The sequence below is a fragment of the Dermacentor silvarum genome, chromosome 8 (assembly GCF_013339745.2).
Source record: "Dermacentor silvarum isolate Dsil-2018 chromosome 8, BIME_Dsil_1.4, whole genome shotgun sequence".
Classification (NCBI taxonomy): Eukaryota; Metazoa; Arthropoda; class Arachnida; order Ixodida; family Ixodidae; genus Dermacentor; species Dermacentor silvarum.
In genome coordinates this window covers 83,549,397-83,577,208 of record NC_051161.1, presented here as the reverse complement: position 1 = coordinate 83,577,208, position 27,812 = coordinate 83,549,397, and the positions used below count along the sequence as shown (strand labels likewise).

General features: G+C 47.7%; 1 protein-coding gene across 3 annotated transcripts in view; it reads right to left on the bottom strand.

The window, feature by feature from the left end:
* The window catches only part of LOC119462251 (arylamine N-acetyltransferase / N-hydroxyarylamine O-acetyltransferase-like), a 211,403-nt gene that overhangs the window by 145,212 nt on the left and 38,379 nt on the right, over positions 1 to 27,812 (bottom strand). Inside the window, exon 2 of one of the 3 annotated variants that reach the window (XM_049673180.1) lies at positions 26,132 to 26,706. The exons of 1 other annotated variant lie outside the window; for it this stretch is intronic. In XM_049673180.1, the coding sequence (XP_049529137.1) occupies positions 26,132 to 26,323 (192 nt within the window). In that variant the 5' untranslated portion in view covers positions 26,324 to 26,706. Of the gene's footprint in view, positions 1 to 26,131; positions 26,778 to 27,812 lie in introns of those variants that run through there. One more of the 3 variants, XM_049673181.1, reaches the window with a different exon arrangement.

Here is a 27,812-nt window from a genome sequence, read left to right as displayed (position 1 = left end):
CAATGCCTGCCGTATGCACTCCAACCCAATTTTATTCTTCTGTGAATTTCTTTCTCGTGATCAGGGTCCCCTGTGAGTAATTGACCTAGATAAACGTACTCCTTTACAGACTCTAGAGGCTGACTGACGATCCTGAATTCTTGTTCCCTTGCCAGGCTATTGAACATTATCTTTGTCTTCAAGGTTTTTCAAGGTGGCGTGGAGCAGAGGTAGAATACCCGGCTTCAAATCTGGGTGGTTTAGGGGTCTTTAAGGGCTAGTTCCCCAGGGATCGTGTCCGCGTGTAGAAAGAACTGTCATCATCAGCATTGGCTCGAGCGTCGTCGTCTTCTTCTGCAGCTGGCTCGTTGGCGCCCCTCGGTTTGCGCTCGTGCCGTTGGATGCCGTGCATTTTTGGCGCTGAGCCGTGCTCCCTCAAGGGCTGCAGAAGATAGCGCCAACCTTTCCCTTTCCCATGAACCACTTACTACATGCCGAGCGCGCTCGTGCTTGGCACGGCATCCAACAACAAAACGACGCGTAGAACCACAATTTCTGCTCTAAATGCGTGGTGGTTTGGCTGCATGTGCGTGGTGGTTTCCCGCCAGTTGTGCCTTAGCACAGGTGTCAAACCGGATGATGAATGGCCCATTATTATACCCCTAGCCACCGCCGATGCCTCCTGCACAAGTGTCGCGATAGATATATACTCGACGGCCGCACGTCCCCCCCCCCCCCCCCCCATAATTGTGCCCCTTTTTCTCCTGATGGAGAGATCACGCTAGCGCTGTTATCAGCAGTTGCCCTTTGGACTCGCTATGGGACAGACGTTCAGCGTTTAACCACATCTTCCAGGATCCAGACGTCAGGATGCGGACGATGCCGTGCTGTGTGCCGCGGCTATCAACGCTGTGGCTCATACGCTAGTCTATGACGATGGAGCGGACTTGGCGCAGCAAACGCACTACTTGGCCATCGCGCTGGGCGAAAACAAGACGCCGGTGTCCTTTCTCTCTGACAAAAAATGCCGAAGACGCTCAACATAGTCAATAATGATCATATATAAATTCACTATAGCAATATTCACTATAGCAGACCCACCATAGTCACAGCTTCGGTGGCTTCCATCTTCGCAGTAGTGAAAGGGCTCTGAATTTTTTAAAATGCGAAGCATTTCTTGCCACTTTGAGAGTATCTATCTATATCTATCTATCTATCTATCTATCTATCTATCTATCTATCTATCTATCTATCTATCTATCTATCTATCTATCTATCTATCTATCTATCTATCTATCTATCTATCTATCTATCTATCTTCCTATCTATAGCCGCCTACGTCTTGGTGCTGTCATGGTCGTTTCGTTAACTTGGTAGGCTCCCTGCACACTGTTTCGCATAACATCGATTCCCACAAGGAAGCTTTTTTTTTTTGTTACCGCATATTGGTTGCAACAACATACATCGCTATGTACTCGGTTGTGTCTGGCGCGATGGCGCATTTTTTGTAGGTGTGCTAGCGAAAGCTTCCAAGAACGCGCGTGCGCACGCGTTTTTAAGCAAATGAACAATATGAAGATACAGCATAGCAACATAGAGAAAGAAATTGAACAAGGACGGACACTCAAATAGAGCCCAGGGGCCGAATTGACTGCAGCGCACCAAGCCGTCGGCATTAACACCTGAACCACACTTCCGGTTTCAATTTTGGGCGCACGCGTTTTGAACGCTATATATCTAGCTAGCAATACGCTGGCTGCGCCGCTGGGAGCGGTCTTTTCTTGCTTCCACTGCTCAACCGCGCACCGTCTTGATGCGGAATCGTTTTCTTATTTATTTAAAATGATCGCGAATGATATTTGCAAGCTTCAATCGTGTATGGGCCACGTGTAATTTTATAAAGTAGACGCAAGACGCCTTGTGCAATGAGGTGACGTTTATTTACTCTATGTTAATGCTCGTTCCGGCCTTTTTGTGCATTCATCCAACGTTGTGCACCAGATAAGCACTAGTAGTTTCCGTACGAAGCTCCACCGGGCTGCATCAACTGCAAGAAGTAAATTACAAGCATGTGTCATTGTGGTATTTAGACGAGGAATACTGCGTGTAGAGAAAAAACGTGCGAAAGTGGTGAATGGGCGGCATTAGAAACAAAGGCAATTCGCTTTTACATACATGGCGTAGAACATATCCGAACTGATCCCAAACAATACCACAAAATATGAAGAAAACATATGATTCCCAAGCATTACCCCATTCCCGGGCATGATTTCCTGCAATTTACCAGCCCAAATGCACGGGCGACTGCGCGTTTCCAAAACAACTTCACCTCAGCCGACGCGATGGTATACGCTACGTACAGATATGGCCACAGCAGAGGCTCCTTGCCAGTCCATGCTAGACGCTTTCAGACTGCCTTCTACTCGCACTCAAGACAAATGCGTGTAGTGCAAGGTCTGTTTTCAGTCATTCAGAAGACAGAATTTTTTAGTAAAAAGTCCCTAGTTCTTCAGCTCCTCGGCGTTTTTTTCGCGTTCTGCCAGCGCAAGCAACGCACTCCCGTGTTATCGCTCTTGGCAATCACTCGTCGCGTTTTAGGAGCGAAGCTCCTTTTAGCGGCACCCGTTCCGTCCCCGTCGTAGAAGTAGTAGTGTGTAACCAGTCTGAGAAAAATGAGAAAAAAAATTCCGAAGTTGTGTCCGTAGCGTGGAATCGAACCAGGGACCCCTCGCTTCCGAGAGCGCGGCGTTAGTCCACTACGTCACGAAGCGCTTTTTTTTTTCTTTCATGGTATTTATTACGAATACGTAAGATATTTCCATAGCGGCCAAAACAGTCAGCCGCGTCTACAGGCACAAAACAAACACTTCACAGTACAATTATTAGGGTAAGAGTTCTCTAAAAGTGAGGCAAAAGGATACACTTCAACAACAACGGATACCAGTCTGGTTGGGAGTCTCTCTGATCATAAAAGTCTTTCAGCTGTGAAATCATCCGAATGAAATGTGATCTCGAAGATACAATTGGTTCTGCATTCCGATCTAGCATGCGAGTTTTCCATAAACTGTGCAACGCCATAAGCAGGAGCATATCAAAAGGCACATCGTCACATTGAGGTTGTATCAGATATCGTATTGTATAAGCATTTATATCAAAATCCTTTTTTAAAGTCCTTTGGAGAACGTCCCAAAACAATATGGCATCCTTGCAATCAATAAAACAGTGTTCTATGGTTTCCGGGACATTACAGAGACGACAGTTTATCGAAGATACAAAGATTCCTTTCCTATTTAACCAGGTTTTAACAGGTAACGTTTCAGTGTGCACTTTGAAGAAGAATGTTTTAGTGTGAGGAGGAATAGGCATTTTACAGACCCGTGTAAGGACGTCATCTCCAGGTAAGCCGATGTACAGCGATCGGTATAACGGAGGTTTAAAAAGCATATCAATTAGATCTTTATACAGATTTTTCCTTGAGATAGAGAATAAGTACTCATTTGAGAACCTCACTGCAAGAAAACGCACTGAGAGGCACACTTCACGCATGAATCCCTGCAAATATGGATGTGAAGCAAAATTTCTCGAAATTACTAAATTTGGTAAAACGTTGACGAGATTAACTTGCAAGAATGCCCGAAGTAATGGATGAGAACAGTCTCGAAAAAAGACGAAACGAGACACTAATTGTCTAACATAAAGGTGAACCAGGCCAAGACCGCCTGCACTAACCGGTCTGAAAATATTGTCACGCCTCATTGGCTCATAAGATGATGACCAAATAAAGGTTGCAAATATTCGGTGAAACTGCTGTATGTAAACCCTGGAACAATGAATTATTTTCAGCACATAGAAGAGTTTTGTTGCCAAAAATAAGTTGCACGCTTTAGCTCTGCCAAAGACTGAGAGATTATGTGGAACGAATGTTTGGGCATAGCGTCTTAGGGTTGGTACACGTTCTCTCCAGTAATGTGCACTTGACTTATATGCATCCAATGGAACGCCCAGGTATTTTGGTGGTTGACAAGTCCACTCAATGCCAGCAAAATATGTCGGTTTAAATATCCATGAGCCAAACCAAAGCCCCAAACTTTTAGCACGGTTCATTCGTGCACCAGAAATTTCTCCAAATTCCTCTATTTTAGACACCACATTTGTGATACTGGGCTTGTCCGTGCAAAAGAAAGCGAGGTCGTCTGCATATGCCAGCACTTTCACCTCTGTTCCAAAAACACTGAAACCATGAATATTAGTAGAGTGAATAACGTTTAAACAAAGTGGTTCCAAGTAAAGGGCAAAAAGCAAGGGCGACAAGGGACACCCTTGCTTCACAGAGGAATGAATTGACACAGGCTTGGACAGGTGACCATTGACAATCAAACGAGTTGAACAATCATTATAACACAATTTCACACCTTTAAATATAACGGAGCCTACGTTAGCATGCTCGAGAAGAGAAAAGAGAAAAGAATGACGAACCCTGTCAAAAGCCTTAGCTAAGTCTACTTGTAGCATTGCTAGCTGATCATAAGAACTGGAACAATGTTCCAGTACTGTACGGGCGATGTGTATGTTTGTTTGTATTGAGCGGCCTTGCAGGCCGCAGGTTTGGCGAGAACCAATAAGAATAGACATTGCAAATTGTAGTCTGTTTGATAATACCTTTGCAAAAATTTTATAGTCTACATTAGACAGTGTAATAGGTCTGTAGCCTTCAACAGATCGCAGTTTCTCTCTGTCGGTGTATTTTGGAATGAACACTGTGTGGCTTCTAGTGAATGACTGAGGAAGAGTATCCAGATCAAAAGCAAGTTTGAAAATCTTGAGTAACACGGGAGAAAGTAGGAATTTAAAGGCTTTATAAAACTCGCCAGAAATGCCATCCGGACCCGGCGTCTTTGATATCGGTAATTGGTCAATAGCTAATTCTATTTCTTGTTGAGTGAAAGAACCACTAATGACCGAACACTCTTCTTCAGTTAAAGGGGTTACAAAGGATACAAAGCGTCTTACCACATTATCATTTTGTTTATCAGAAGGGGCGTTAAACAACGCCGTTTTACTACGCCACGAAGCGCACATAGACACATGCACCACGATGGCAATAAATACCCAACATTAACGAAAGGCCGCGTTTCTAGCGCGTTTCTAACGCGTTTGTGCTAGCGCGTTACGGCCCGTGTAAGAAGCTGGTGTAAGACGCTGTGGCCTCTCCGTCTTACCTTCAACGCGTTTCGAACGCGCTGCCCAAGGCGGTGGCAAGTCAAGTTCAAGTCGAGGAGCGTTTATGAATACGGGGGGTATACTCTCTCAGCAGTCATGTGAGGCGTCGGCAAACGCGGTGCACGTTCCGGCATGTGTAAATGGCTGCGTAAGACGGTGTGGCCGCTCCCCCTTACTAGAGAGTACTGCACGTTTCTAACGCGTTTGTGCTAGCGTCCCCTTAAGCGGGAGATCCGATGATTCCCTCCGGAGCTTCGCCCACTCATCATCATTCACCCCGTGGATATGCTGTGATTTTTTTGACAAGCGCGTGAGTACCGAAAGAAGGATATGTTGTTGCGGGGCCATAAAAAACGCCACAAGCTTGCCCCACTAAGATTCAGTACACGCCAAACTAACTTTGTCACCACGGCCGAGCTGGTTTTCGCTAACTGCGTCACAGCGCCTTGTGCGCCCAGTGTGCCTCAATGTACCCCAGAAAGTAGCTAAATTACTTTTCGGTAATGTTGGAAGTCAGAGAAAGTGCCACAATCTCGTCCCTAGTAAGATGTAGTACACGCGAAACTAACTGCGCACACGGACAAGCTGGTTCTCGCTAACAGCGTCACGGCGCCCTGCAGTGCGGCCAGCGTGTCTAAAAAGTACCGAAATAATTTACAATAATGTTGGGGCCCATAGAAAGCGTCGGAAACATGTCCCAGAACGATTCATTAACTCAAGTTCACTGCTACAGGATGGCCTAGCTGTTTTTCGCTAAGTGCGCCACAAGTCTCAGTTTCGTGCCGTAAGCCTAAATGCGTCGAACAAACACAATATTTCTCACCTTGCCGTAGTCGAATAGTGCAGTCGTGCCATGCCGAAGTGCAGAAGGAACGCAAGAATACGCCAAGAGCCCAATAAACCAGGCTACATTTTAATAAACTAACAAAAACAAAAAATAAACCCACAGACGCGTCGCCGAGCAGACGAGCGCTCACATGCGTAGCCGTCCTCGCTCGCTTCGGTGGCGTGTCTGGCGTATGACGCATGCATCTGACGCGTCATTGGGCTGTCGCTAGGTAACGCAAGAGAAATAGGTCGCTAACTATAAGTTCATTTACACGCAGAACTTCTTAATTTTAGCGGCAAAGGAATGAAAAAAAAATAAAACAATGTATGTTAACTTAATTTCATTCTTTTTTTTTTCAATGTATATACGCGGCAGCTAACGGATGACATTAATTCTAGCGTGACCTATTTCCTGTTGCCAGTTTTCACCGAACGCCCCTCTTGTTGAATTTCTTTCTCTATGGTAGCACGCTGCAGTGCCGCTGTATTTTCTATTAACATACACCTATACAGATGGTTCCATTATCACGGAATACAACGGTGTAGGTCCTCCAGTCACTTCTCTTTATCACCGAGTATGCGTGTGAATCTTCAAGTATGGCTTGTTGAATCTACTTCCACTTTGCTGCTCACGTTTTTTTAGTAGCTGCCAAGTTAAAAGTGAGCCTACAAGTGATTACATGATGAAATATGGGCAGCACACTTCGAAACAACGACGTAACAATGAACCAACACGAGCGCTGTGTGTATGACACACACACAGCGCTCGCGTTTGTTCATTCTGTGTTACGTCGCTGTTTCGAAGTACGCTGCTATATTCAATCATGACTGACCAACTAACCCACCAATACGTCTCAGGCAATTGATTACAATTGATTATGAAATACATAAAAGTGATATGACAGTAGGATAGTTACGGCAGAGATACTTACCAGATATGTTTTCAAGATCGGTGTATAAATAATATTGCCGACAAGACACCTCATTAGGAGTGAAAATGCAATGTGTATATTTAGTGTTTGTGTTAAAAATGTCCCTGCAAATAGTAGTATTATCTAATTCATGCCTTAAGAGATGATAGAGGTTTACGGAGGCACACAAGGCAGCAATGCCCATGCAAGAAGACCTGGATGGGCAATCTGCTGCCCTGATTCCTACTTAGCCATACTTAATTCAGCCCTTAATGAATGCACAGCGTGTGGTCAAAGCGCATACAGGCACGCTTCCTCTCTCTGCAGTGGCGACAATCTAGGATGATTGCCTTGAGACCGGTTGCTGCTGTCAACATCATCCATGCACGTGTTCTCTTTTCATTCTTTTCCCCATATAAAAAAGAATCTTGCACAAGATACATGAAGTCAGTGAGCTATAACAAACTACTTAAAGTTATTTGATTGAGTTGGGCATGGGTCAAATGTCATTCATGTAGTGATAACCTAGTTAGCTAATGCACAGCCACATTTAAAAAGATGAAAACTGCATGGGGACTAACATGAACAGGTACACAGTGCAAAGCAAACCAAGATTATCAAGTGACTAAGGTTTGCAATGAGTGCAGTGGTCTAGAATGCGAAATGGTTGACGTAGTAAGTGGTTTTTATATTTGCCTTTCTTAATCAGTAACTGGTTAAACAGGTACATGACAATGAAATCAAATGCTGGCTCATATGGCGCACAAGACACAAGTAGAACAGCACATTTGCCATGCCTGCTGTCACACCAATCCCAAGATGCTGTAACTTGAAGGCAATTAAAGTACGTTCATTGTGTCAGTGCAACTTGCACCAACCTCGAATGGAAGAACAGAATGCCTGCATTATAGACATTAGTTTGTGGCGGCCTCACGGTCGCACAGCAGCAGCCAGACACCCTTTCCCATCTTTGGCTCGGTGAAATCTTATCGCGTTGTGTGCGGAAAAGGGAAGTGGTGCGAGGGTGCGCAACCGAGCCGTAGAGGCTGTACGACTAGGAAATAAAAGTTAGTTGTTGCTTGTTCTTCAGGCACTATCACTCATTCTCTTGGGAATCCGGACAGCTGTCAAGACAGACATCGGCTGCAGCGCGGCCGAACTGGTCTACGGAACGACACTGCGCCTTCCAGGAGAATTCTTCACGGGCAGTCCGCAAGACGGCTGTACAGCTACCGCAGCCTACGCACTTAGGCTACGAGACATAATGGAAAACCTTCGCGCTACGCCACCGCGACGGGCAGCGCCACGCGCGGTGTACGTACCATCAGAACTCGGTTCGTGCACACACGTGTTTCTGCGCCATGACGCAGTTCATCGGCCACTCCAACCACCGTATAACGGGCCATTCCGAGTGCTACGTCGAGGTAACAAGCAGTTCACTATCGACGTGCGCGGTCGTCACGAAGTGGTATCACTCGATCGGCTGAAGCCAGCGCACATTGAAGATGCAGACACCGTTTCACATGCAACGCCACCTGTGACACCACCCTCCAAGGCTCTACTCGTTCAAACACGCCAAGTCACAAGGACACGCAGTGGACGAGCCTCCAGGGCGCCCCATCGTATGGACTTGTGAACAAATTAAATCGTCCTGTGAACCATAGAGAAAGGAATTCAACAAGAGGGGACACTCCCATAGGGCCCAGCGGCCGAATTGACTGCAGCGTGCCAAGCGGTCGGTGTCGATCACTTGCATCACTTCCGGTTTCGGTTTTGGGCGCGCGTATTTTGAACGCAAGCTAGCACGCCGGCTGCGCACCCCCCCCCCCCCTTTTTTTTTCCTTTTTTATTCCTTTTTTTTTTGCTCTTCGTGCAGAATCGGTTTATTATTTAGTAAAAATGATTGCGAACGATCTCGTAAAGTCCCATCGAATCTGTGCCACGTGCAATTTCACAAAGCAGACGCCAGACCTTTTGTGCAATGAGGAAATATTTATTTTGCTCTATATAAAAGCTCGTTCCGCGCTTTTTGTGCGTTCATCCAACGTTGACACCAGCAGGTAAGGCAGTAGTTCCTGTATGAAGCTCCACCAGACGGTACCAGCTGAAAAAAAAGTAAATTACAAGCATGTTACATTTGCAAGCACGTAACAGCATGTTACAAGCATGAGTCATTTTGGTATTTAGACATAGGAATACTGCGTGTAGAGGCGAAACGCGCGAAAGCGGTGAATGGACGGCATTACAAACAAAAGCAATTCGCTTTTACATACATGCCGTAGAAAATACCCGACTCATCCCAAACATATATGAAAACATCTGATTTCCAAGCGTTCCCCCATTTCCGAGAATTATTTCCTGCACTTTGGCAGCACAAATACACGAGCGACTTCGCGTTTCCAAAACTTGGCCTCGGGCGACGTGACGGTACGCTACATACATAGAGACGGGCGCAACAGGCACTCAAGACAAATGCGTGGGTGCAATGCCTTTTTTCAGTCCTTTAGAAGACGTAAATTTCGAATTACAAGCTTCTGATACGTTTCGCGCGTTCTGCTGGCGCCAGCAGTACACCCCATGTTATCACTCTTGGCAATCGCCCATCGCGTTTTCAACAGGCGTGAGTACCGAAAGAAAGTATATGTTGTTGCGGAGCCACAAAAAACGTCACAGACTTGTCCCTCTAAGACTCATTACACGCCAAACTAACTTTATCACCACGGCCGAGCTGCTTATCGCTAACTGCGTCACAGCGCGCTGTGCGGCCAGCGTGCCTCAAAAGTACCCCAGAAAGTAACGAAATTACTTTTCAGTAATGTCTGGCGTCAGAGAAAGCGGCACAAACTTCTCCTAGCAAGATGCACTAGACTACACACCACGGCTGAGTTCTCGCTAACTGCGACACGGCGCCCTGTGCGGCCAGTGTGGCTCAAAAACCGAAATAAGTTACAATAGTCCCCTAGGAAGCGTCGGAAACATGTCTCAGCATGATTCATTTACTCAAATTAACTGCGCCAGGATGGCCGAGCTGTTTTTCGCTAACTGCGTCTTAAGTCTCGGTCCCGTGCCGTAAGCCTAATTGCGTCGTAGACTGTGAAACAAGATTTCTCACCTTGCCGTAGTCCAATAGTGCAGTGGTGTGTTGTCCCAGTGCAGAATGAACGCAAGAATACGCCGAGAGCCCAATAAACCAGGTTACATTTAAAAAAGAAAAAAGAATGAGACAGACGGGTGGCCGCGCGCGAGCGCTCAAACGCGCGCGCAGCCATCCTCGCTGGCTTCGGGGGAGTGTCTGGCGGATGACGCATGTAACTGGCGCGTCATCGACCTGTGGCTAGGTAAGGCAAGGAAAATAAGTCGCAAAGCTTAAGTTCATTTATACGCAAAACGTTTTAGTTTTCGCGGCAAAGAATTTTAAAAATAAATCAATGCCTGTTAACTTAAGTTCATTTTCTTTTTTTTTTCGATGCTCGCGGCAGCTAACGTTCGGTGTCAAAAGTATAGCGTGACGTATGGCGACGTGTTTCCTGTTGCCAGTTTTTGCCGAGTGTCCCCTCTTGTTGAATTTCTTTCTCTATGTGTGACCTGTTCGTTAACTCACTAGGAGGGGAAGTGATGTGGCGGTCCTCACGGTCGCACAGCAGCAGCCAGACACCCTTTCCCATCTTTGGCTCGGTGAAATCTTGTCGCGTTGTGTGCGGGAAAGGGAAGTGGTGCGAGGGTGCGCAACCGAGCCGTAGAGGCTGTACGATTAGGAAATAAAAGTTAGTTGTTGCTTGTTCTTCAGGGACGCACTACTCGCTTCTGTCTGCTGATTTCCAGCCACGCTCGCGTCCCACACAACAAGTTCATAAGCACCATGTGCAGGGAAACACAAGAAAGTAAGGGAATGTTTTCTTGCATATTTTTTCATAGCCAACAGATAGTTTCTTGGGTGGAGCTTTGTGACGAATGCACAATATGTTCCGTGTAAATCTGCGATGTGGACGTGTTCTGTCATTATGCAGTCACTCCATAAGTAGTCAAAGAAATGCAGATAGCTCCATGAGCACTGTCAAACAGAACACAGAAATTTGCAGTTAAAAAGCCACAGTGACACAGCCTCTGTGCTGAACATAAAATTGTTCCAAGAGAAAAAAAATGTCCGGCAAATCGAGTACGCATTCACATGTACTGTACAAATCCATACACGTATCACAAGTAATCGTTCACTTGCTCTCGTATTGCTTACAGTTGCACAAACCTTACTGCCGCATTCTCTGTGGAGTAAAATAACCTTACAAATCACAGCTACTTGTTCACTCTATTAACATGTATTAGCCCCCAGGCTCTCCTGTATTCCTGCACAGCTATGCACAATCACCTCGTTCCATTCCACTGAAATGAAGGTGATGTATGTTTGTTACCAAAATATGCTTGAAAACATAACTGTTTATTATTCTTTAAGCCTCTGAAAAGTAAGGATGGATGATTAGCCTTGATGGTATGGCATTTCATAGGCTGCAAACCACCATGATAGTTTTAACCAAGCAATGAAGAAATTATAAGGTCAGTACGACCGAGGTGTTGCTTCCCCGAGGAGTTTCAACTGCCACCTTCCCGATTATGTAAATACTTATCCATGTTGAAGTTAACTTCACAGCCTGTGTTGAAACACAACAAATAAACCAGATTAGCACAACAGCCCATATATCATTATCTTAATCACTAGAAATAAAAACTAGCCCATGGTATGTAATCATATTATATGCTGTTTGTATTTTTCGTGAATTGCACAAAGCGTGTTTTTCGCCCTTCAAACCTTGGCTAATGCTGTCTTTTTTAATAATAATTAAGCAATAAACTTACTCAATGCATTGGTGTGAAGCGATAGCTGGCTTCACAGTAGTATTGCACACGTACCGTCATAGCACATCGTAGACATGCCTTCTATAGATAGTATAGGCTGGCCACAATCAGCATAACTTTGAAAGCCAGCTGAACAGGGTGCGAGTTCATGTGTCACAGATAAATGTATGTTCCACTAAGAGGCTGCATATCTGTCTGTGATATAATTATCAATTTACAGTACAGATGGCAGAATAACAGAATACACAAGACAACGCAATCAAGCTCTCTCTGAAAAGCTGCTTTTTGCCACTATTACGTGCAGCAAAGTGAGACTTTATAAAGCACATCTATGGCTTGGGTCTCAATCTGTACCTAAAATTAAGCAGTTACGAAGAAGGTTGGACTCTTTTCTTTGGAGGTTAGCGATAAAACGCTGGCCGATGAGTCAATTTTTTTTTATCCACGAGGACGAAAGTAGTGCATCGTGAAGGGCCGGCAACACAGGCTGTCCGTATGTAGAACGGTCCGTGAACTTGGTCACACCGATTCATTCCATTCCTTAATATGCCCGTCACTATTTTTGCAGCCAACTAACACGTCTTCAATTCACCGCTCCACATTTTGCAGCATGAATTGAGTACAGTGCGTGATCAAAAACCCAGCTGCATTTCCGACCACTGATTGCACAGAAATAGAGCAGAAGCGGTAATGGTTTCGTATTCGTGCGCTTTTGCTGAGGTAACGCGCGGCACACCGCCGAAAGCACCACATCGTTTCTCGAGAACAAACTGCTCCGCAAAAAGGGTTCAATATACAATAAATAATGTTTGCCATTTCTTGAAACTATCAGCATTCTTGCTGTTCAGTGAGTGCATAAAGGGCAAGAAAGTTTTTTGCAACATATGGTGCCGCATCAGCAACAGTGAATATGTTCATCACCTTTTATTTTTAACTGAATACCTTTGTTTGATCATTTTTGTTGTAGTTGGACCTTCACGTGATACAAAAGCACTGACTTGTTGCATGCCTGCTTTTGGGTAACCGAGTTGGGATGTGTAGTTCTTGCTGAATTAGGCTTGTTGTGCAAATTACGGCAACCTTTATACTCCTTAGAAATTTAAAACCCTGTCACGCGAGAGCTCTGGGGTTTCTGTCCACTTCCACCTACTGGCCAAATCATGCCACCTTCACGCAGCAACACTTTGTGCACTAATTTGTTATGTTTATATGTGTGCCATAACCTTTTCACCCTGCTTTAGTAGGCAGGTATATCTTGGAATATAGCTACATCATCCAGGCATTACATCGGCTAGGTTGACAACAATGGTCGGCCTATGTAGAGCCAACCAAAAAGTCACCACCGGCCATGTCAGGCATTACATCGGCCAGGTTGGCAACAGTCGCTGGCCCTAAGTGCAGCCAACGAAATATTTTGCATGGGCAATGTGAGGCATTAGGTTTACTTAAGTGGTCGGCACTACAGTAGCAACCTAACGTCGGCCGATGTTCATCCCCAAGCACGGCCCTACCTAGTTTGCCGAGGTTGGCCCAAGCGATTTGTGGTTGGCCATTGCACATATGGCCGAGATGGGTCCGAGCAATTTTTCATCGCAGGGTAAGCCGCTCTTAACTGCCGCGTGGAGTGCGTCCCTCTGTCCGTTTCTTCCGTGATGCCTACGACTACGTCCATCGTTGTTGTTTGGCCATTTCCTCATCGTCGGCTTCAACCACGCCACAGGAAAAATGAAATAATCATGCAGAAACCATCAGCGACGATCATCAATGTAAGTAAAAAAGTTGTCGCAGTTTCACCTGAAAGGCGAAGCATCAATTGCGATAGCAAATTTGTAGAGAGCTATACGGAGTAATGATAGTAGCTTTATCAGCTGTATAAACTTGGACGTGCAGCAGCACCGGCAACACGCTGAACTGTTGTCGACGCCGTCAGCGTTTTGCTCGCGTTCGCACAAAATGTGTGCGGCGTTGGTGACTGTTGCCGGAGCCTCTGATATGAATAGGCACTTGGTGCCGCAGCTAAACGTCCCCTCCCTTCCCCCCCCCCCCCCCCCCCCCCCCCACGGCCTTTCGTGCGTCAGAAGAAGGCGCGTTTGCTCTACATATATGGTGATTGTAAAGGAGGAAAGAGACGCCTACTTCTGCAGCCCTTAAGGGAGCACGGCACAGAACGCGCGTTTGTTCTCCGCCGTGCGTTCACTCCCCGTGAAAGCGCGCGTCCCTCGCCCCCTTTCACTCGCACATACAGCGTTCGGCGGCGCGCGGCGACGATTTCATCTCCATTGACGTCATACGGAACCTCATGGCGACGGCGACGGCGACGCCGACGGCAGAAATCTGCTTTGGAGTGTCCATATAATTGCTATCGCAATAAAAAAACACCGCATATCCACGGGGTGAATGATGATGAGTGGGCGAAGCTCCGGAGGGAATCATCGGTAAACCGTGAGTTTTCCGTGTAATTCGCCCAGTCTCGCCGCACTAAATCGAACGATTGACTTCCACCAATGACACGCGCCATATATGACGTCATTCCTATTTTATAACAGCGCCCTTCATTATAATTGCACCATCTCCCGCTTAAGGGGACGCTAGCACAGACGCGTTAGAAATGTGCAGTACTCTCTAGTAAGGGGGAGAGGCCACAGCGTCTTACGCAGCCGTTTACACATGCCGGAACGTGCACCGCGTTTGCCGACGCCATCAGCATTTATGAATACGGGGGTAAGGCGGAGAGGCTACAGCGTCTTACACCAGCTTCTTACACGGACCGTAACGCGCTAGCACAAACGCGTTAGAAACGCGCAGTCTTTCGTTAACGTTGGGTATTTATTTTCATCGTGGTGCGTGTGTCCATGTGCGCTTCGTGGCGTAGTGGTTAGCGCCGCGCGCTCGGAAGCGAGGGGTCCCTGGTTCGATTCCGCGCTACGGATGCAACTTTCGGAATTTTTTTGTAGCGTTAGCTACACTGGCCTAGCCAAGCCCGTTTCGCGCGGCACATCAAGAGCCGTGCTGCGCATGCGCAAGGATCAGTGATGTCACACGGCTTGCGCACCGGACTCGCGCACTCCGCCGCCGCCGCGCGCGACTCACCGCCGCCGGTCTGCGCATTCCAGAGGAGTGACGTCGTAGCCGTGGTAGACGCACTGGCGCCGGCGCGCGCTCGCTGTGCAGTCGCCGTCTGACACTGCGCTGGAGCCGCTGCGCTTCTGACTGGCGTTTGCCAGTGTGGTATAGCCATGGAGAAGGAGAGCGCAAAGGCTGCTCAACAGCGCAGAAGAACGGAGAAGCTTGACTCATCGGATCCCGAAGTAGTTGCCTGGCAATTAGCGGTTGAGCGTAGGAGACAACCAGGAAAGCTAAGAATAATCAGCTGAACCTTTGCTAACGCTACGTATATCCTGGCATAGCCGAGCTAAGCCACTGCAACATTTTTTTAAAGTAGACGTGGCTACCTACTACGACGACGACTACTACTACTACTACTACGACGACGACTACTACTACTACATACTACAGAGGAGGGACAGACCCACACCCTAAGGAGCTTGGCCCCTAAAAACCGAACGCTTCTAAAATGTGTTCGCTTTAAGTATAAACCACATGCACACGATCTTGCGCGCGACAGCGACAAGCGACGCGGTGGAGATGGCTGTCGCGTTCGCTCGTCGCCTACAAGTCGTACACTCTTAAAAAAAAGGTTGTCATATTCACTAAGTAAATACTAACACGTTACTAGTCCCAAAAAGCACTACCTTCTTAGTAAGTGCAGGTAGTAAAATGATGGTTAGTACTTTTCACTACCTGCTGAAGCTAGCAAGAAGCACTAACTTAGTAGTAACTAAATACTACCTCGGTAGTGCAGTTACTAACACAACTGAAATATAATTACCAACAATACAGTGAGACCTATTCGATTTATAAGTGCTGCTTGCATTGTCCTATGAAGTCGATGGTATTGTAAAAGCATAAAAAAAGTTGTCGCAGTTTCACCTGAAAGGCGAAACATCAATTCCGATAGCAAATTTGTAGAGAGCTATACGGAGTAATGATAGTAGCTTTATCAGGTGTATAACCTTGGACATGCAGCAGCACCGGCAACACGCAGAACTGTTGTCGAGGCCGTCGGCGTTTTGCCCGCGTTCGCACAAAATGCGTACGGCGTTGGTGACTGTTGCCGGAGCCTCTGATATAAATAGGCACTTGATGCCGCAGCTAAACGTCACCTCCCTTCCCGCCCCCTCCCACCCCCCTCCCCGCCACGGCCTTTCGCGCGTCGGAAGAAGGCGCGTTTGTTCTACATATATGGTGATTGTAAAGGAGGAGGAGGAGGTGTTATTATACATACGGAAGAGACGCTTAATTCTGCAGCCCATAAGGGAGCACGGCGCAGCGTCGTAGGGGATAGGGGGAGTAGGAGGTAAAGAAAAAGAGAAGAGAGATAGTTCAGGGGGCTCGTCGGCACATGGGTAGGCAGCAGAGGCTGCAGGGACCGGCAAGGGCAGGTGATTGTAAAGGAGGAAAGAGACGCCTACTTCTGCAGCCCTTAAGGGATCACGGCGCAGAACGCGTGATTTTTTCTTCGCCGTGCGTTCACTCCCCGTGAAAGCGCGCGTCCCTCGTTCCCTTTCACTCGCACATACAGCGTTCGGCAGAAGATAGCGCCAACCTTTCCCTTTCCCTCAAGAACCACTTATCGCGGCGACGATTTCATCTCCACTGACGTCATACGGAACCTCACGGCAACGGCGACGGCGACGCCGACGGCAGAAATCTGCTTCGGAGTGTACATATAATTGCTATCGCAATAAAAGTAAAATAACAAATATACATGAAAGGAACCGCGTCCTATCCCTATATATTAAGGCATTAATTGGTGGCTTATACATATACGTAATGTAAATTTGCCAAGGACATGAAGCCGCACTGACTCCGCGGAAAGAATGTACTACATATGTCCAACAAGCAACGACAAAGCAAGAAAACATAGAACGACCAAGGTGCTACGCAACACTTACTAAAAGAGCAACTTCACTAGTATTTATAGGCCTAGTTTGAGGGAGCACATGTGGCACCGGTGAGCACCTATGTATTCGGTTAAATATTCAACGCTATGTGCTCAAATGTCTAAAGCCTACTGTCTGTACGTATGTGTGATACGACGTCGCATATAACTGTTAATCGAAAATAATGAACAACACTACAGTTAATCTCAATTTCGCATAAGACTGTTACAATCACAGTAAAATAGGCCAAGGCCAGACAAGTTAGTAGTTGCTTAGTAGTTACTTAGTAAAAACTACTAAGAAGCATTTCTGGTTAGTAAAGGCAGCACTTACTAGCTTTACTAACCACTGGCTAGTACACAACTAGTCAGAAGGTAGTAAAATACACAGTAACCTAGTAAAAACATGCATTTACTAGCTATTTACTAAGTTTATTTTTAAGAGTGTACCGCATGCGAGTGACTAGACGAGCGACGACTTTGAGCGACGTCTCCCCGGTGTTGCCGGTATGAGGGCAGCAAGTATTCGCCGAAACTGGCGTGACGCGTTCTTTATTAATTTAGGTTCATGTGTTTTAGCGTGAAGAGCAGCATAATATTCCTAAAGGTTCTGCACTACGTTATTATCCTTGCACGTATCGAAATTTAGTCGTTTGCTCGTTCCATGCGACAATCGGTTTTACTTGACTGATGTATATCCAGTTCCGGCTTCGCGCTATTGGCTAGTCGCTCATAGCACTTCCGGACGTCGAGCGACGAATTATAGATTTCCAGAACCGAGCGATTGAGCGACAAGAACAACCGATCTGTTCGCGCGACGGCCCGTTTCCTCACTCGAAGCCGTCGCTCGTCGCCGTCGCGCACAAAATCGCTCTCATGCGGTTTGGGCTTTATCAAAACAACGACGCGCTTGAAGACGCATATATATATATATATATATATATATATATATATATATATATATATATATTGTTACAAGTGCGAAAGCCTTGTATGATTTGGGTATGTGCCGCAAGCAGTAGTGGGACACGGAGTACGAGGGGGGCAGAAGAAGAAGACGTTCTCCTAGCGATAGCAGAACCTCGGTATGTGCCAGTAACTCCAAGGCTCTACATCTACATTACAGCAGAACCTCGGCTGGCGCCCAAGACCGTCGGTTGCGTCCGAATAAACCCTCTTTTCACGGAGAGTTACCTGTAACAGAGTGGTGGAGGTGCGGGGTACACGACGTCGCCGTACTACGGAGTCGCAACCGCTTGAACTTCGCCGGAGCCGCCGTCTAGCCGGTCTCTCGCCGACAACATTCATCATGCCACAGAAAGGAGGACCAGACCCGGAGCCAGTTGCAACCACGCAAAGGCCAAGGCCAGTTGCCCTTGCCCACCATTACATGGAACCACGCTCGTTCGCGGGAAGAGCGGGAGTAGACGTGGACGAGTGGCTTACGCACTACAATCGGGTGAGCCGATATAACCACTGGAACTCGCTCACGAAGCTTGACAACGTAGTCTTATTTTTGAGAGAAACCGCATTTATGTGGTTCGAGAACCACGAAGAGTCCTTAACAACATGGGAACTCTTTGTTGAAGAAATAGGGAAGTGTTTTGGCGACACTGATGCCAAAAAGAAACGCGCCGAGAGAACACTTGCCCAAAGAGCTCAAACTCCAACAGAGACATGCACAACCTATATAGAAGAAGTACTCAAGTTGTGCAAGATCATAAACCCATGGATGTCTGAGGACGACCGAGTCGGACATCTTCTGAAAGGCATCGCAGAAGACGTCTATAATTTTCTGATAGGGAGAGAAGACCTCACCTCCGTCTCAGATGTCTTGCGTCACTGCCGTACATTTGAGACGTTGAAGACCCGTCGCATTGCACCCAAATTTGGACGACTGGCAAACGTGACAACTGTCGCCAGCGTCGATACCAGTCCGTCCACCGACCTTGCCTCTACTATCCGGGAAATAGTACGCGAAGAACTGCGGCGACACAATGAACTAGTGTGCAACACAGCTCAACCGCCGGCTACGTACCCAGTGTATCACTCGGCGCCCACAGCACCATGCGCTACTCTGCCACCGTCTGTGTGTGTCACGGACGTCGATGTGGCTGGAACGACGTGGTCACATCTGGAGACGTTTCCGTCAGAGCAGCGGTATGGGCAACGCTTTCACTCCAGTCGTGATGCACAGAGGCGAACGGCTCCTGTTCAACGTACTGGGGTGCTGTACCCTGTTCGACAACCTCTGCCGGCTGAGCGCTTGGAGCGGCATTTCGTCGAACGTCCTCTGCCCTTGTGCTACAACTGTGGTATCGAGGGCCACATCGCCAGGTACTGCAACGTGGCCCCACAACGCCGCCAGCCGCCAAGGTACGACCGATCAACAACATCTGGCCAGCAACGTGTTGGCGGTGCGTACACATATCCACGCGGGATGTCCAATGAGAACCTGGGAACACTGCGAAACCGTTCACCGGCTTCCGATCGGAGCTTGACACCACCTTCTGCTCCTCGCGTAAGCCGGTCACCGTCTCCCCGGCGCCGCTACCCGTCGCCTTCGCCGGAAAACTAGTCAGCGCGGCCGTTGGAGGTGAGGCCGCTGGACAGTCTTCGATTATGACAGAAATACCTCCGCCAATTTGCATGTTTAAAAATAAGATTTGTGTACGTGTAGACGGCGTCTCAACGATGGCCTTAGTAGACACTGGAGCGACCGTTTCCGTAATGAGCCACGCATTCAAACGCCTGCTAGGACGAAAAGTGCTGTTTTCGTGGGACCGTGCCGATGTGTTTCGTGGAGTGAGTGGAGAACTATTGTACCCTGTAGGTGTGTGCAGTGCAACAGTTAGCTTGGGTTGTGAAACGTTTAACGCGGAGTTTGTAGTTTTACCTCATGCTACGCATGACGTAATTCTGGGCCTCGATTTTCTTAAGCTGTGTGGTGCCAATGTCGATTGCCGAACGGGAGAAATTACTGTAGATTCGAGCCTTCCGACCGTCTTTGTGGAACACCCGCCGTGTTACGAATGTGCCCTTTGTGTGTCCGCAGATACCGTCGTACCGCCGCTGTCTGCCAAATGTGTCCCAGTCGCCTGTTCTCCTGCAACCGACAGAACATTTGAAGCTACCGTAGAGCCCATTCACCTTAGTTGCCTGAAGAAGAATGTTCTGGTGCCCTATTGTACGCTGTCGGTTATCGGTGGGCGTACTGTATTATGGACGATAAATTGCTCCAACGAACCCACAATACTACCGGAGGGTCTGAAACTTGCGGCTATTCGTGAACATCAAGTATTGGCGCTCGCCATCCTTGCAGAAGCCCCCAATGCCACGGATGAGTCCCAGTCGGATGCATGCGCCACGGACACTTCGATGATGGCTATGATAAACAAATCGCTCAGCACTAACAAACGTCAGGAACTGGCAAATATTCTACGAAAACACTTCGCGGTGTTCGACTTTTCCCAGCAAGAGGCTCCATCATGCATTCCCCCTTCTCGTGTACAGCATCGCATAGACACGGGATCTCATCAGCCTCTGCGACAAAAGCCATACCGGGTGTCACCTTCGGAGCGCAAGGTGATCAATGACCATGTCCGTGACATGCTGAAGAAAAACGTTATCCAAGAATCGAATAGTCCGTGGGCAGCCCCAGTAATTCTAGTTAAAAAGAAAGATGGCACATGGCGATTTTGCGTTGATTACCGCCGCCTCAACGCCGTTACCAAGAAAGACGTATACCCTTTGCCACGGATTGATGATGCTTTAGACTGCCTTTCTTCGGCCTCATACTTTTCGAGTGTAGACTTGCGGTCCGGATACTGGCAGATTCCGATGCACAAGGCAGACAAGGAAAAAACGGCATTCGTTACACCCGACGGACTTTTCGAATTTAATGTGATGCCGTTCGGGCTGTGTAACGCACCTGCAACTTTTGAGCGCTTCATGGACAACATCCTGCGTGGTTTGAAGTGGGAAGTCTGCATGTGTTATTTGGATGATGTCGTGATTTTCGGACGCACGTTTAGTGAACACAACGCTCGCCTCAATCTTGTACTAGAGTGCCTACGCAAAGCACGCTTGGTACTAAACTCCAAGAAATGTCGCTTTGGAGAACGCCAAACACTAGTTCTAGGCCACCTAGTGGACAAAGAGGGCATAAGACCTGATCCAGCAAAAACTGCTGCGGTCGAAGCCTTTCAGCAACCTCGCTCAGTAAAAGAGCTACGAAGCTTCTTGGGCCTGTGCTCATACTTCCGTCGGTTTATTCCCGAATTTGCTCACATCGCGCATCCATTGACGTGTCTGCTTCAGAAAGGCGTTCAATTTGACTGGACCCCAGAATGTGCGTCTGCTTTTCATGAACTGAAGTTCCGTTTGACGTCCCATCCAGTTCTCAAACACTTCGATCCCTTGGCTCCCACTGAACTGCACACGGATGCTAGCGGTATTGTTGTCGGCGCAGTTCTTATTCAACGCTTCGACACCAAAGAACACGTCGTAGCGTACGCCAGTCGTTCTCTGAGCAAGCCCGAGCGCAATTACACCGTGACAGAACAAGAATGTCTCGCGGTGATTTTCGCAGTACAGCGCTTTCGGTCATACTTGTACGGACGCCCTTTCACCATCGTCACAGACCATAACTCGCTGTGCTGGCTCGTCAATCTGCGCGATCCATCTGGTAGGCTTGCACGTTGGACACTCCGTCTACAGGAGTACGACTTCACCGTTTCCTATAAAAGCGGTCGACGGCACTCCGACGCCGACTGCCTGTCGCGGCTACCGCTTCCCACGACGGACTGTCACGCGGACAACTTTGACCACTACATCGTAGCCTTGGAGCCAGCATTTCCTGATCTCAATACCTTTAAGACTGAGCAGCAAAACGACGACACTTTAAAACTGCTTGCTGTCAAACAGAAATCAGCAGCCAATCGTTATTGCACACGTGATGGGCTTCTGTACAAGAAGAACTATTCTCCCACAGGCTCACGATATCTCCTGGTGGTCCCGAAAAGTCTACGCTCTTCTATCTTACGGGCTATGCATGACGAACCAACCTCCGGTCATTTGGGAGCAGCTAGAACGCTTTTCCGTCTTCAAGAACGATTTTACTAACCTAATATGCGTCAGACGACGCAACAGTACGTGTCTAGCTGCAACGAATGTCAACGTCGCAAACGTCCCACAAGTCCTCCTCCTGGTAGATTACACCCTGTGCCACCCCCAAGGACTCCATTCGAGCAAGTCGGGATCGACCTTCTCGGCCCGTTTCCACGGTCCTCCAGTGGAAATCGTTGGATCGTAGTGTGCACTGACCACTTGACACGCTACTGTGAGACGGCCGCAATACCATCGGCTACTGCAGCCAACGTGTGCGTTTTCTTACTACGTTTTATCATCCTTCGACACGGGCCTCCTAAAGTCGTTATTAGCGATCGCGGGCGCCAGTTTACTGCAGATGTGGTTGAAGAGATGCTTCGCCTGTGTTGTTCAAGTTTTCGACACTCTACGCCGTACCATCCACAAACAAACGGCCTTACGGAGCGCACCAACAGAACTCTCACGAACATGTTGTCCATGTACGTGTCGACGGATCATAAGAACTGGGACAGCGTTCTACCTTTCGTAACTTATGCATTTAACACCGCCCAGCACGAAACTACCGGCTACAGCCCCTTCTTTCTTCTTTACGCTCGGCCGCCACGTTATACCCTCCATACGATCTTCCCATTTCTGAACCACGATGATGCCTGCATATCGGAGACAATCTGTCGTGCAGAAGAAGCCCGCCGCCTTGATTATTTGCGCACTCTTGCTTCACAAGATCGCTCGAAGGCACGTTACGACCGCCGACACCGACACGTCACATATGATCCCGGTGACTTAGTGTGGATGTGGACGCCTACCAGAAAACGTGGGTTGTGCGAAAAACTACTGGCGCACTATGTTGGACCTTACGTTGTGTTAGATCGTATAAGCGAATTGACATACCGCATAGCACGTCTCCTTTCAAATGGTCGACGGTCTTCAAAGAATGAAGTGACTCATGTTGCCCGCTTGAAGCCCTGCACCACTCGAGATGCTGTTCGACTTGCCCGGTGGGCTTCGTCTACGTGGGGGGATGTGTTACAAGCGCGAAAGCCTTGTATGATTTGGGTATGTGCCGCAAGCAGTAGTGGGACACGGAGTACGAGGGGGGCAGAAGAAGAAGACGTTCTCCTAGCGATAGCAGAACCTCGGCTGGCACCCAAGACCGTCGGTTGCGTCCGAATAAACCCTCTTGTCACGGAGAGTTACCTGTAACAATATATATATATATATATATATATATATATATATATATATATACAGGGAGTTTCAGCGAACACTTTCAAAATTTATTTAAGGTTGCCTGTGGCAAATAGCCCAATTCTAGTTAATGAGCTGGTCTACTCGATGCGGCGGACATTACTTGCTCAAAAAATTGAAATGCATAATCGACTAATTAATAAAAATTCACTACTTAGGTTTTTAACTAATTACCTGATGGCCCATATTGAAATCTACAAATTGTAGCCGTGGAGTTTGCAAGACGGATCCACTTGGAACGAATTCTCGGGATGACACCAGTTACGGGATATTAATTCCCGAACTTTGCGGAGAAATGCATTGGCGTTCCAGTTAATTTTGTGCTTCAATGCATAAAGCGACGTTTTGTTAAGAAACTAACTGGAACGCCAATGCATTTCTCCGCAAAGTTCGGGAATTAATATCCCGAAACTGGTGTCATCCCGAGAATTCGATCCAAGTGGATCCGTCTTGCAAACTCCGCGGCTACAATTTGTAGATTACAATATGGGCCATCAGGTAATTAGTTAAAAACCTAATTAGTGAGTTTTTATTAAGTAGTCAATTATGCATTTCAATTTTTTGTGCAAGTAATGCCCCCGCATCGAGTAGACCGGCTCATTAACTAGAATTGGGCTATCTGCCACAGGTAAACATTAAGAATTTCTGAAAGTGTTCGCTGAAACACCCTGTATATATATATATATATATATATATATATATATATATATATATATATATAGTGCGCATTGAGAATATGTATAGCTAGCGGTTGTTATTTCTTTGACTAATTCCGAACAGAACACAGCCGTTTACCAGCTCGTCAACAGCGGTAGCTTATAGGTACAAGCCGATTCGTCATATATGCGTGTTGTCTCCAGGGGGGCATATGAGCGCCGGCGTGTAAACCGGCCGCAGCCCATCGCCCCTGCTTTGGCGACTGAGCGCATCCTTGTTATTAAAGTTAATTCTCTCCCTCAGACGCCCCACTGCTTACGTGCCCCACCACGTGGGTCTCAAGGATATAAGTAATACACTTGGCATTCGTTGACGAGCGCGGATGAGGGCACGCGCCCTTTGAATCGTCGGTGAGAGTCCGACCACCCACCCCGAAGATGGCCGAATGAGCTAAAGAAAGCAACGCGCTTTAAAACAAAACAAAACTGTGCCTGCGCACCAATGCCACTCAGATACAAACCTATACCTCCTTGTGGCTGTGCGCAGTATAGAAAAGCTTGGCGCACTAATGGCACGATGCCACCGCACAGTTTCGGCGCTTGGTAATTTTGCGGGGTTTTTCATAGCAAGCATGCTCTCAGAACGTTGGCGTATTTTATTTATTTCGGTGACCGCAGTACGGAATTCTGTAACGGATGAAGACGGCGTTGAGTGCGTTGTAAAGAAGAAGCAGTTCGCGGGCACTTGAAAGTGCCCTATTACACTGAAACTGCCCTTCAACTGAACAGCAGTCTGTTTGCAGTTACGGGGCTCTACCAGGTTCAGTTCAGTTTAAGCACACGTAGTCACGTGATAGAGGAGTAGAAGCATCTATAAATGACTGGTTGGCCGGACGGTGCCTGCTTTATAGATCGCCGTTGGCTTTTGCCAGTTCTTGTATCGTCTGTTCAATTATTTGTTATAACTGGCATGCAACATAGGACAGTAACTTGAACAAATTGTTCGTAATGCAAGAACAAATACTGCGTGTAAATCAGAATGAAGCAGAGTCGATATGTATTCGACACACCCGAAGTTATTACAGTTCGTAAATTATCTGTAGATAGGTGTTTAAGAAATTTGTATTTTTTTGCCAGAAAGGGGACCGAAGGTTCAAATCGGCTTTCTGCCGATGTATGTTCCATCTCACACTGCACTAAATTCTTCATGCCATAAATTTGGAGTTTCTTGCAAATTCCTGAAATAATTTCCGATAGATCATGAAATCACTTACTTTCTTCCACAAATTCATAATCAATATGCAAGGCATAATATTCGTATATAACTTCGTTTACAACTGAGTATTCTTCCCAGTAGATGTTAATATGTGTGTTCACCATCGTTTAGGCACTTTTGTAACACCAGGCATTCTGTAGCGCTCATCTGTTATCTGTTATGAAGTGCTCACGCTGCTTGACTTGAAAATTAGTAAAAGTACACATTTGCCTTTATTTTGTGTAATAACACACAAAGCCTTTCTGTTGAAAGACCTTTCAACTGACAAGTTGTTCTTCCCGCTTTCTTTTTTTCTGTTACACACTGAAAATAATTTTCATCACTGCGACAGAAACATTGCCATCATCCCTCCTGCCACATCAGCTTTTTCTGAAAGAGGTTCTGACCCAGTGTCAATTAAGTTCTCCAGCAGGCCTCGCAAGCGAACACGCAGTGGCGCCTCGTCGTCCGCCGCGTTCAGGTTCAGCCCGAACTCGTCTCGCAGAATCTCGAGGATGTCGTTCTCGTCCCGCATCACTCGCTTCTCGACGACTCCCCGTGTCGGCGACCAGCGTACGAACCGGTCGTTCACGAGCCGCAGCCAACAGCCATCGTCTTGGGGCGATCGGCGTCCCACCAAGAGGAGGTGTCGCATCGAGCTGTCCGGGTGGGTCGACGAGCACCAGTTGAACGTGTCGAAGTCGAGCCAGTCGAGGTCGTATGGCTCGACGACGTATAAGGCCTTCCAGCCGCCGTCGCTCGTGGGCAGCGCGACCTCGAAGGCCTCGGTCGCGTCCATGCTGCGCACACGGAACGGAGTCACGTCGCCTTCCAGGGGCAGCGCCCGGTGCAGACCACACTGCGCCATGCCGACGTCCACAATGTAGCGGTGGCCATTGGTCGGCTCGACCAGCAGCAACATGTGGGTGAGGGGCGTGCGCTTGGGCGAGTCGTCGGGTGTCAGGAGACGCAAGCGGGCCGCTCGCAGGCGCACGCCGTAGCCGAGCGCCAGCAGCAGGCGGGCGAAGAGAGAGTTGAGCTCGTAGCAGTAACCTCCACGGCCGCGCCCCGTCACCTTGCCGAGTACGGCGTCAGCGTCGAGGCTGATGCGTCGTTCCAGCAGCACGTCCAGGTTCTCGAAGGTGACCCGCTCCAGGTGCGCCCTGATCAGTCGGTCGAGGTAGTCCAAGGTGGGCTCGGAGCGCTCGGAAGCTCCCAGGTGCCGGAGGTAGGTCAGGACTCTCGGATGAGACAGCGCCTCCATCATTGACGTCTGTCTTTTGAGAGTGCGTCTTAGGCAGTGTGGTGACAGACTTGTCTCGGCTCTTGTGTCTGAACACTGGCTAATACTTCCGAGTTTGTTGTTGGGGTTGTTCCTCGGTGTCCTGGCACAACGAACACTTGGGGATCGGCTGTGAATTCCGAGCGTTAAACGAGACCGCGTGCGGCCACTGTGTCTTCTTCCTCTCAGATCGTCTTCACCTTGTTTTCAAATACAGCAAGCGTGCAAAAAAGGCCGTATTGCCTAAACGCCGGGCTGATGTAAATATACGTTGTCAAGGCAAACGGCCACGTACGTTGTTTTCTTGCAAGTTATCTGCTCCAATTTGACTTTAGGAGACGTTCCCTTCGAAAAGCCACTTCGACAGCCTACAACGAAAGACACAGAAAAGAGCGGTCATTCTCAATTCTCTCGCCACTTGCTCGTAGCAGCATGAACAACGTTTGAGGTGACGAAGAAATTGGAAACGGTTAACTAGGTCAGTTTGCCTTGGTTTTGCAAAGATTATGCACACAGTGTTTCATTAATGTACGCTTTCGCGCTTGGTAAGCTTCTATATAACGTGCTAATCTGGCTTCCCTTTGCTCCGGTGTTTCAGCTGCCAACTTTGCCTTTGCTTGAGATTTCGCAGCCTGCCGTCTAGCAAAATCTGCTGGATGATTGGATTCAGCCTGTCGCTTACGCTGAAGCGCACGCACAGATGGCCTAGCCGGCGCGCCATCCATGGCGAGACTGAGCGACCAAGCGTCGGCGAAGCAGCCGTTAAGCCCTCGCTTAGTCACGTGGTACCGTAGCGGCGAGGCTCCGAGCAAGCGCAGCAGCTATTGCCTCTCCGCAGCGGATCACGTGGCGCGACGTCACACCTGCCACACCTGCGCTCCGGCGGCTCAAGGTCGTTGCGACGTGATGAATGACCTTGCCAGACATGGCGTAGTCGAGCTTTCGCTCTAAATATGTTAGAGTCCAAACTGTGACAGTTCAAGCTTTCATATTTTGAGTAGCGTTAGATTGATTGATTGATATCAATATTGATTTCATCCCAATCGCTGTAACCAAATTTCGGGGGTTAACAGTATAAATGAGCAAACAATATTATCGTTTTTATAATTGCGCGTCTGATTCTTCATTGTATTGTAAATATTGATTGTATTCCCATTCCTGTCAATGAGCCCTCGGGGGTTAACAGTATTAATAAACAAACAAACAAACACACAAACAAAACAAACATTGGAATGTCACACGCTGAGCTTTAGCTTCACTTAGGCTTAAAAGCTACTGCGCAAAATCATATCCACCTTAGTATCATAGAGGGCAAGTCGTTGGAAGAAGAGAAAGATGCTCCACGTACAACTCAGATCTCGAGAACAAAACAGTCTTCACAGGGCGAGAAAAAAGGGACAGATCACGGAAGGAATGGTGTGGACACATACAAGAAAGAGGAAGAGAAAAAAAGTCACAACCTTGCTTGGCAACC